Source organism: Castanea sativa, chromosome 10 (assembly GCF_040712315.1).
Source record: "Castanea sativa cultivar Marrone di Chiusa Pesio chromosome 10, ASM4071231v1".
NCBI classification, from domain to species: domain Eukaryota; kingdom Viridiplantae; phylum Streptophyta; class Magnoliopsida; order Fagales; family Fagaceae; genus Castanea; species Castanea sativa.
This window is the reverse complement of record NC_134022.1, coordinates 28,819,654-28,831,423: the sequence shown is the minus strand read 5'-3', so window position 1 is coordinate 28,831,423 and position 11,770 is coordinate 28,819,654. Positions and strand designations below refer to the sequence as shown.

Below are 11,770 nucleotides of genomic sequence, written 5' to 3'. Positions count from 1 at the left end.
CCAAATAAAAATAAGATTAGACCAAACAGCAAATGAACAAATTATTCAACAAAAAGCCTATTCAAATTTTTTTTTTAAAATCACTAATTATTCAAATTTATAACTCGTCCAATCCATTACATAAAAATAAGCTCTAATTTCAACTTTCCTTAAAAATATAGCATCAAGAGAAATATTATGGCCTTGAATTCCCCTTGCTGTTGTCAAGAGTCATGTTATATTTGGCTTTGCAGTTGCAATAATTTTTCTCTTCTTAACGATTTTGTATAATATAAATTTTTTTAATGACCATTTTTTAAAACAATTCCTATAGCGGCCGTTGCCCAAGGTTTATTTTTCTCTTTATATCATATGACATAATATTAACACATTAAAATAATTAACATATTTGTTTTAATGTTTAAAATTAAAACATACTAGTCATGTTTAAAATAGTTCTACCAAAAGTTTTTAAACATTTAAATAAACTTTCATAATTTATTTATATTATTGTGAGAATTTAATCTAGCACAATGTAAGAATTACAAAATGTAAGACATAATTTCACTATATAACTCATTATAAGTACATTAAAATTATTATTGGTATTATTATTATTAACATAATTTGTTTTAAAATAAAAAGTCTATTACCAGAGTTAATTGTGAAAAAATAAAAATACTATTCTAATTGATACAATTGAAAGTATGATGTAATTTCAGATTTCATGATCCAATTGTCGGTAAGATTTAGTTTTGTAAATCTAGATGATCACTTGTAAAAAAAAAATAAAAAGTCGTGTAACTTAGTTAACATCTCCTCATGCACAAAATTTTTAAGGGGGAAAGAGTTCAATTTGCGGCATATTGTAATTATCTCAAAAAGAGGTATTTTTAGGGGAAAAAAAAAGAGAGAGAGAAAAGAAAAGGAAATTCTAGATATGCCCCTAAATCATCGGAACAGCTACACTAAGCTTGCATTTTTTTTTTTTTTCTTTTGAGAATAAAACTCTCATTTAAAGAAAAATTCAACCATAATTAGCTAAAAATAACACAAGCATGAAGGTGTGGAGAAACATCCTCCATTCACACCGATAATCTTTTAACACGTTTAGCATATTTAGTTGGTTTGTGAGCTACAATATTTTCTAATCTAAACGCATGGGAATAATAAATATTGTTGGAGGCAATTGTAGAGGATTTTGCTGAGGCAAGGAAATGACCAAATGAAGCGAAGTCGTTATTGCACCAGTTCTTACTTGGCTCTATTTCCTTGAATAGAGACACAACTCATTTCTATTTCAATCTGCCTATATATAAATTAAAGACTTCTTCTAGACTTCTGGTACCACTTTATTTGACTAACAACATGTTACTTTGACATTGGCATACCATGTTTTTCTCCATCAATAAGTCAGGCAAATAGAAAATTGTGGCAAAAGCTATGCATTTTTTTGTGGTACTAGTTTTCTTATAAATTAAAACATGTGATAAATATTATTACTAAATTTACTCGTGCTCATAAAGCCTTTTCTATCATATTGTGCTAGTTTTCACCCCTCTCCAAGTTCATCTGAGACTCCTGTTCTCCTCTATCTTCTGTTGCAGAAGAGCTTACAATTTGGTATGTTCACAAACATGTGCTACCTTCATATCTTTTATATATATATATAAAGTATTTACCTCAAAAATTCGTGTACGCATAATTTATTTTTCTATTTTCATCTAAAACTTCAATTGCAATCAAGATTTAATAGTTTGTTTAGATTTTTGCAATCAAAAAGTTTGAAGACATAAGTTGTTAGAGAACCCCACCTCCCTCTTGCTCATTATCTACCTAAAAAACAAAAACAAATAAAATAATAAAAAATTTGTTAGAGACATAATTACATGTTGGTCTTGATACGAAATCTACCTTATTAAGTGCAAAATCCACATTGACCTCATGGTAGACCCTCATACTTGCATAAGCCTAGTATTTTAATACCATGATCAATTTTGGACATATGTTCAGTTCATATCATATTCAATGCACTAAAATACCAGACACAAGCCAAACCTCTCTTTCTTTCTTTCTTTCTTTTTTTTTTTTTGGGTGGAGAGGGAAAATAATCATCACTTGAGTAAAGTGTTTCTTTTGAGATAGCATAACCATTTCACAATGGCCCAACCTGACCCAAATGGGACAAGTTTTACGCCCCCCCCCCCCCCCCCATAGTAGGGGAGCGGGCCAAGTTTTTCTCTATGCTTCATAAGTTATGGTTGGTCGGGCATGGGTACTACCCAAATGGATGAGTTGGTTGGTTGTAATTAGTGTATAATAAAATTTATTTCAATAATGAATTCATATTAATGTGATATAGCACCTATCATAAAATAAGAATACAAAATTTAAAAGGAATTCTTTTAAATTATTCTAAATATTAATAGATAATGATGTAAACATGTTTTCTTATGGCTTACATCACATACTTTGGTTTATTGGTACAATGAAATCTAATGATTATCTAACAAGAATAATGAATGAATATGGTATGATTAAAGCAATCCTAAATCAAATAATTCTAATTAAAACAATATTAAAAACCCATGGAGCTGTGGTTAGAAAATAGTATAAATGAAGAATATACTAACTTATTTTTTGAAAATTTATTATAACCATTTATGTAAATAGATTTTATTTCTCAAGTAGATTAAGAATATATATATACATAATAAACATTTTAAAAAGGAAATTTAATATGATTAGTTTTAAAATCATATTTTATTTTGAGAATAATTACCTTATAATTTTTTTATATTTATTCTTTTTAAATGTAGAGTAATTCGATTCCATTCTTAATGGATATATAAGTGAAGCTAGTAATCTACAACACTACACATACGAGGAATGTAAACAGGTAACAGACAATAAAACAAAAGAGATGCTAGACTTTGATACTTATTATAGTCGTTTCATCATCTTAACGTAAGTTGATGAATTTGACCTGAAAACTTTGGTAGAAAAAAATTTGTGTTCCTCTGATTCAGTGGGTTCTCCTCTGTAGAGGAAACAGAGCAATGGAAGTGTTTTTGAGTTCTGCTCGAGAGGAAGTAGGCGAAAAATCTCGGAAATGGGCTGCTATACAGAGACTGCCGACAGGGCATCGTCTTAGAAGAGGTATATTAACTGAAGAAAATGGAGAAGCAAAAGAAGTTGATATTCAAAGACTTGATGAGCAACAATTAAAGAACTTGTTGGACAAGCTTTTGAACCAGGACGAAGATAATGAGAAGTTCTTGATGAAGCTCAAGGACCGCTTTGATCGGTACGTATACAAGCTCATGAGGAATTAATGTTTATTACAAATTTACACACATATATGATTATGAATGACAAGAGTGGCTTTAAAACTGATCTCCGTCCTTCCTTATATCTAGAGTTGGGATTGAATTTCCAAAAATTGAAGTCCGGATGGAAGGACTAAATGTAGATACCGAAGCTTATATTGGAAGCAGAGCTTTACCTACACTATACCACTTCACTATAAATTTCTTTGAGGTATTCTTCTCCAACCTAGGACTCAGAGCTAGTACTCTTCTGGAGAACTCATCTTGTACTTTCTCACTTTTCTCTCTAGGGGTTGTTGAATTCTTGTCATATAATTAAAGGCAAAAAGAAACCATTTTCAATTCTTCATGATGTCAGTGGAATAATCAAGCCTGGCAGGTAAAAAATTGTATATATTCTCTTTAAAACATTCATTATTGGCTGTGTCATATGATTGATATCTAATTGATGATCAATTTTACAGGATGACACTTCTTTTAGGCCCCCCAGGCTCAGGGAAGACCACATTTCTACTGGCTATGGCTGGAAGACTTAGTTCTGATCTCAAAGTAATGAACTTTAATACAGTTCATTTGTTGACTATGCTTTCCTACTTTTTATTGCCTTATAATCTAATTTGAGTCTTAAAAAAATGTCAGATTTCAGGGAGAATTACATATAATGGCCATGGAATGGATGAATTTATCCCACAAAGGACATCAGCTTATATAAGTCAACATGATGAACATATAGGAGAAATGACAGTGAGAGAAACATTGGCCTTCTCGGCTAGATGTCAAGGGGTTGGTCCTCGTTATGGTCAGTCAAAACTTCCAACAATTTATATATATATTGCTGTTTAGTCTCTAGCAAGTTTGAATCCATTGGTATTTATGGGATGAGTTTGCAGAAATGTTGGCAGAGTTGTCCAGAAGAGAAAAGGAGGCAAACATTAAGCCAGATTCTGATATCGATATTTTTTTGAAGGTCAGAAAAGTAGATTCAGAGAGACTTGGTTTTACATTGATGGGAAAAAAAATATTGGATTGAAAGAAGTGCATGTGAATTTTCTTTCTCTTTCAAATGTGTCACTAGCCCGCTATTAGTAGTCCCTGTATAACACACGCACTGATTTTATTATTTTTTTTAATGTTAAACAATATAATAACACCCACGAATCTGCTAACACTTGTTATTATTCCTTGTTTTTTCAATACTACAGTCTATTTCACTGGAAGGGCAAGAAGCAAATGTTCTGACCGATTATGTTATCAAAGTATAAACTCCGACCCAAGTTATACAAAATGTTTTCATTATTGCACTGAAAAAGATCTTGTCAATCTATGTTCTTTCTCAGTTATGCTCTTTTAACTTTGCAGATTTTGGGATTGGATATCTGTGCTGACATTATGGTAGGGGATGAAATGCGAAGAGGTATCTCTGGTGGACAAAGAAAGCGAGTGACAGTAGGTAAGAGCACATTGGAACACCATGCACATGCTGATACATATTTCTTCATACAAAGATAGATGCAACTAAAAGCTTGTTTACTAAATTGATTTCTGAAACTTCAAAGAGTTCTTAGCAGTAATATGTGATTGTGGACCAAATTCAAATTTGTGACTTAAGTGCATCAGTGAGTTTTGAAAGTCCAATAAAATATGGTATAGGGGAGATGCTGGTTGGACCAGCAAGGGCGCTTTTCATGGACGAGATATCAACTGGCTTAGACAGCTCGACAACTTTTCAGATTGTGAATTCAATCAGACAGGCAATTCACATTCTTGAAGGGACAACCGTGATCTCTCTCCTCCAGCCAGCTCCAGAAACGTATGAACTATTTGAGGACATAGTTCTCTTAACAGACGGGCAAGTGGTGTATCAAGGTCCCCGTGAAAATGCACAGGAGTTTTTTGAATCTGTGGGCTTCAAATGTCCGGAGAGAAAAGCAGAAGCAGACTTCTTACAAGAAGTACTACTACCTCTCAATTCATCTGCTTTCTCATCATATATATACGTTTCTGTAATTTATATTTCACTGCACTAAATTTCAATCTCCTGCTATTTTATAGGTGACATCAAGGAAAGATCAAGAACAGTATTGGGCTAATAAAGACATACCTTATGCTTACGTTACTGTCGAGGAATTTGCTGATGCATTTAAGTCATTTCACATTGGTCAGAAACTAGGTGACAAGCTTGCCATTCCATTTGACAAGGGTAGGAGCCACCCTTCTGCTTTGACAACTACGAAGTACGGTGTTGGGAAGAAGGAACTGCTAAAGGCTTGCATATCAAGAGAGTTGTTGCTGATGAAGAGAAGCTCAGCCTACTATACGTTCAAAATGTTGCAGGTAAGTAGCAGGATAAGAATATAATAGACATACTACTGTACAGATGTGTGTTGCAAGGTTTAATAATTTTTTTTTTTTTTTTCTTCTTTTTCAGCTTATTTTTATGGCTCTGTTGATGATGTCACTATATGTACGAACTAAGAAGCATCGAAATACTACAATGGGTGGTCAAATTGTTATGGGTGCCCTGTTCTTTACAATGTCCACAATAATGTTTAATGGATTCGCAGAGCTTGCCCTGACCATCGCGAAACTTCCTGTCTTTAACAAGCATAGGGACCTTCTCTTTTTTCCTCCATGGTCATATGCACTACCCACATGGATCCTCAAAATTCCAATCACAATTGTAGAGGTAGCCATTTGGGTGGCGATGACTTATTATGTTGTAGGCTTTGAAGAAAACTTCACACGGTAGGCAGTAAACTTTTTTTTTTTTTTTAGTTTGCTCTTTACATTTTGGATTCCAAGATATAATGAAGGACCCTATGGCAGGTTTCTCAAACAATTCTTTCTACTTTTGTTCATCAACCAAATGGCTTCTGGACTGTTTCGATTTATTGCAGCACTAGGAAGGAATATGATTGTCGCAAACACGTTTGGATCTTTTGGGTTGCTTCTAGTTATTACTCTGGGTGGATTTGTTCTATCAAAAAGTAATTTTTAAATTACATGAACCTAATATAAGTCACTTTAGTTTCTCAAGCTTCCTCATTGCCATGTAATTTATATTTGTATTCTCTTTGCCACAGATGAAATTAAAAAATGGTGGGAATGGGGTTACTGGGTCTCACCTATGATGTATGGCCAGAATGCTATGGCAGTGAATGAATTCTTAGGGAAGAGTTGGAAGCGTGTAAGTATCACTTTCTCAAGTTTGGAAATTGAAAAAGGAATTGGGTTGACCTTTAAACAATATCGACTAATTAGTGAGGATATATATATATATTTGTTATAGGCTCTTCCTAATACCACAGAACCTCTTGGACTTGTGGTCTTGAAGTCTCATGGACTATTCCAAGAAGAATATTGGTTTTGGATTGGAGTAGGAGCTTCAATTGGATTTATTTTTCTATTCAATTTTCTTTTCACATTGGCTCTAACTTATCTCAACCGTAAGTTCCCCTCTTGTTCATCTTCATATTAATGCATCTTTGGCTTGAAGTTTTGACAAAACAATTTCTGTTATAGCTTTTGGAAAGCCTCAGGCAGTTATACCAGAAGGAAAGCCAGTTGAAAAACATAGTGACGGAAAAGAAAACCCCCCAGTTATATCAGAAGAAAACCCAGTTGAAAATCATCGTGACAGAAAAGAGAAGGACATTGAACTATCACACAATGAAAAGACCTCGTCTGGTAGGTCAGAAAGAGGAGCTGACATTCAAAGAAGTGTATCATCAGAATCAACATTAGCAGCAAGAAGCAGAAGGAATGAATTTAATCGGAACAAGAAACAAGGAATGGTTCTTCCATTCGAACCCCTTTCTATCACCTTTGATGATATTAGCTATGCAGTGGACATGCCTCAGGTAAGCAACTTCATTATTCTTCTACTACATCTAACAATCATGGCTTAATTTACTACAGTTTTTAGCTTTTAAATTCTTAAAACTCTAATGGTACCAGCCTAAATTCTATTCATCTTGGGTGTATTGCTATGCTTGCAGGAAATGAAATCTGAAGGTGTGACAGAAAATCGACTAACACTTCTGAAGGGTTTGAGTGGTGCTTTCAGGCCAGGAGTTCTCACAGCTCTAATGGGTGTTAGTGGCGCTGGGAAGTCAACTCTAATGGATGTTTTGGCTGGGAGGAAAACTGGTGGGTACATCGAAGGAAGCATCATGATATCTGGATACCCAAAGAAGCAGGAAACTTTTGCTCGCATAGCAGGTTACTGTGAGCAAAATGACATCCACTCTCCTCACATTACAGTGTACGAGTCACTGTTTTTCTCTGCATGGCTTCGTCTAGCTCCTGAAGTTGATATCACAACCAAAAAGGTAATGTATTTAAAATCCATTTTATAGTCCATTTACTACTTGCTTGTACTACAAGCCTATTACTTGTATAGCACACATTGACTGCCTATATAAAAGAACAGTCCTTTTACAATCCATATGGTATATATTTTGTTAAATAGAGCAAGGTTCCATAAGGCAAATTGGGTGTGGGTGCTTTTTCCCAATTTATGACAGCATTATACTTTATACTTTTGGCTAAAATGAGAACTCTCTTAATTCACAAGACATTGGGGCTTTACTCATCCAAGACTATCCAAGCGAACAGAGCCATAATGGAAAATATACTTGGAGAGTTCTAGTGAAATAGGAATGACCATCACTCATCATTTTCAACATTTCAATGCATACCTATTTAGCTTCTATCTTGTTGTGGCTAGTCCATCTTGGTAGTTCACACATGCTGAAACACCCATATAATATAAGGCCAAAGGAGACAAAATTTTCAAATTCTTTTCTAACAAGTTGAATGTGTTCACTGTAATGGTTTGCAGATGTTTGTTGAGGAGGTCATGGACCTTGTGGAGCTGAACTCAATAAGGGAATCAATTGTTGGATTGCCTAACGTCAATGGTCTCTCAACCGAGCAGCGCAAGAGGCTGACGATTGCAACTGAGCTTGTTGCAAACCCATCTATAATATTCATGGATGAGCCAACCTCAGGTCTTGATGCCAGGGCAGCAGCAATAGTGATGAGAACAGTGAGGAACACAGTAGACACTGGAAGAACTGTGGTGTGCACTATCCACCAGCCAAGCATTGATATATTTGATGCCTTTGATGAGGTATTGATCTCTCCAAGGTTGAGGAACAAAATGGTGTCATGGTTTCTACATTTCATACAAGAATTAGAATCTTATGTATACATTTGCAGCTATATCTTTTGAAAAGTGGAGGAGAAGAAATATATGTCGGCCCAATAGGCCACCGTGCTTCACTTTTGATCAGTTACTTTGAGGTGAGGCTAATTACTAGATACTAAGAATTATTAACATATTATTTGAAATACATTTTCTCTATTTGAAGCCATACTAACATAGATTATTTATGCTTTCTCCAGGGAATCCGGGGAGTTAAAAAAATTAGAGATGGAATTAACCCAGCCACATGGATGTTAGAAGTGACAAATACAGCACAAGAAGCAGTTCTGGGTGTTAATTTTGCCGATGTATACAATAAATCAGAACTATACAGGTGATCTCATGTAAACTATACACCAAAAAGTAAAACAAAACAAACTTAGAAAGAACTTCAACAAGATTCCTTGTGGTTTTTATCAAAGCTGATCATAATCTTCTTTCTCTTTCGTGGGCCTTAATCACATCGATTCAAAATTCATTTAATTTATGTTCTTTAAATACTTTCGGGATATTCAAGTGACAAAGAAGGTAAAATTTCCAAAAGAATAATGTCAGAGGGTTTCTAGAATGGACTAAATAAATAAATAAAATGATCATTAGTTTGTAATTTTCCTTAATTAAGACTGTGGTAGAAAATATATATATTTTTGTGTGTGTGTGTGTGTGTATTAACACCGTAAGGTCAATAATTCAGGAGAAACAAAGCAATGATCAAAGAACTCAGTAAACCTCAGCCAATGTCAAAAGATCTGCACTTCGCTACTCAATTCTCGCAATCATTTTTGACCCAGTGTAAGGCTTGCCTATGGAAACAGCACTGGTCATATTGGCGAAATCCACAGTACAATGCAGTAAGGCTATTATTCTCGATTTTCATAGCTTTAATGTTTGGATCAATGTTCTGGGATCTTGGCACCAAAAGGTAATTAATTGAGGAAAGTCAAATAGGTTAAATTCTATAGATTTAACATTTTCTTTTTTTTGTTACTAATATGATAAGATTCTTTGGAACTGCAGGATAAGGCAGCAAGACATTTTCAATTCAGTAGGTTCCATGTATGCTGCTTCTCTATTTATTGGGATTCAGAATGCTGCATTGGTGCAGCCAGTAGTGGCTATTGAGAGAACAGTTTTCTACCGAGAAAGAGCAGCTGGAATGTATTCTCCTTTACCATATGCCATTGCACAGGTAGATGATGCTTATATTTTAGCAAGAGCAAACGTATTACATGGTTTGTTAATATTTTTTGCAATTGCAATAAATTATTGATTTTGGAATTTATTCTGGTAAAAGATTATTTAAAAGTTTTGAAGTAAGTATGTATGTATGTGAGATGGCAGTTGTTAAGCCTAAAGATGCACATTAACATACCCTATTGAGGTGTTATATGATTGCATCAGGATGCCTAAGTACATGATCTAATAGGTCCTTAGGCAAGAATACAGGAAATAAAATAACAAAAATGATCTAACAATGAGTTTGAGGTAATAAAATTGGCTTTATGATTAGATGATCATAAATATTAATATTTTACTAGATAATATTTGGAATATTTTCATGAAGTTTGGTTATTTAAGCAAGATATAATCATAAAAGCTCCTCCAATTAAAGATTCTACTGTTTCATCTGCAGATTACGATTGAGATCCCATACATTTTCATTCAGGCTGTCATATATGCAACGATAGTCTATTTCATGATTGGATTTGAGACCTCAGCTTCAAAGTTCTTTTTGAATCTCTTCTTCATGTACTTCACCTTCTTGTATTTCACATTCTTTGGAATGTTGACAGTATCCATCACTCCAAACTATAGCATAGCTGCTGTACTTGCTTCTTTCTTCTATGGTTTGTGGAACCTCTTCTCAGGATTCCTACTTCCACGATCAGTAAGTAATTGGACCCTATCCATTCCAAGCATCTACAAGGCAATGTCATATGGATATCTAAAGGTTTATTATTTTTGCAGTATATGCCTATTTGGTGGAGATGGTTCTATTGGGCATGTCCTTTCGCTTGGACATTGTATGGATTGATTGGTGCACAGTTTGGAGACATCAAAGACAGGCTTGACACTGGTCTAACAGTAGAAGAACTTATGAAGAGTTATTTTGGTTTTAAAACTGACTTCCTAGGAGTGGTTTCAATTGTGATTATAGGAATCACATTGCTTTTTGGATTCGGCTTTGCCTTTGCAATAAAGGTTTTTAACTTCCAGAGAAGATGATGAATTTGTTTACATCATTTTGTGGTCATAATTTATCAGAATCTCATGGATACTATATGCATGTACTTTTTTTAATTGAATAAAAATGTGCAAGTTTGATAGTTCTTTTCTTATAGTAAGTTCTTTTCTCTTTCTATTTTTTTTGGCTAAATATTCTTATATATAATAATAAGTAAATAATTTGAAAATAAGTATTATGAATCTTAAAATTTATTATTACTAGTCGCAGACTTACGCAATACATAAAAATAAATAATTATTTTGTATTGTAATATAAGTTATAATTTTTTCTCAAAATTTTTTTGAAGATAATTTGTTCTTACTAAAAATTAAACAATTTCTTTTCGTTCCAATTCAGTGCACTCAATCAATTTCGGTTCCCCTTCAGTCCATTTTAGACTAATTGAGCCTTAATCCACATTGGATTTATTCGGTCCAATTTGGTCCTATTCTGTCTATTCAGTCCTATTTAGTACATTCTGTCCACCAAAGTTTTATTCGGTCAAATTCCGCCCATTCGGACTTATTTAGTCGACTTTGGTCTAACTCGGTCCATTCAACCACATTGGATCAATTCGGTCCACATTGGTCCTATTTTTTCCACTTTGGTCTAATTCAGTCTATTCAGTCCACATTGACCCTATATGCTCCACATTGGTCCTATTCTATCGAATTTGGTCCTATTCATTACACATTGGTCATATTCTGTCTACTTTAGTCCTATTCGGTCCATTATGTCTACTTTGGTTCTATTTGTTTCTATTCGGTCCACATTAGTCCTATTCGGTCCATTCTATCTACTTTGATCCAATTCAGTCCTATTCGGACCATTCAGTCCACTTTGGTCTTACTCGGTCCATTTTTCTACTTTGGTTCTATTCAGTCCACCATATTCAGTCCACATTGCTCCTATTAGGTCTCCTTCGGTCCAGTCTGTCCAGTTCGGTTCAATTAGGTCCACTTCAGTTCTATTAGGTCCATTCTATCCACTTCGGTCCTATTTGGTACACTTTGTTCCATTTAGTCC

General features: G+C 34.2%; 1 protein-coding gene across 8 annotated transcripts; it reads left to right on the top strand.

The window, feature by feature from the left end:
• The first annotated feature begins 3,035 nt into the window (after window positions 1-3,035).
• On the top strand, window positions 3,036-10,743 carry LOC142613596 (pleiotropic drug resistance protein 1-like). Of its 8 annotated transcripts, none has more exons than XM_075786011.1 (24): window positions 3,036-3,286; window positions 3,399-3,519; window positions 3,599-3,687; window positions 3,773-3,857; window positions 3,948-4,107; window positions 4,199-4,275; window positions 4,511-4,564; window positions 4,668-4,758; window positions 4,959-5,260; window positions 5,361-5,642; window positions 5,737-6,053; window positions 6,135-6,295; window positions 6,392-6,495; window positions 6,598-6,754; window positions 6,831-6,871; window positions 6,986-7,168; window positions 7,307-7,639; window positions 8,152-8,442; window positions 8,532-8,615; window positions 8,718-8,851; window positions 9,212-9,439; window positions 9,535-9,706; window positions 10,151-10,405; window positions 10,486-10,743. In XM_075786011.1, exons 1-24 carry the CDS (start codon window positions 3,039-3,041, stop codon window positions 10,741-10,743), a joined length of 4,227 nt encoding a protein of 1,408 aa, XP_075642126.1. In that variant the 5' UTR covers window positions 3,036-3,038. The 8 variants fall into 8 exon arrangements, with proteins under 8 accessions (XP_075642126.1, XP_075642125.1, XP_075642124.1 ...); XM_075786009.1 differs by having other exon boundaries at window positions 3,039-3,286; window positions 6,831-6,850; XM_075786007.1 differs by having other exon boundaries at window positions 3,039-3,286; window positions 6,831-6,850; window positions 6,956-7,168.
• The last annotated feature ends 1,027 nt before the right edge of the window (window positions 10,744-11,770 follow it).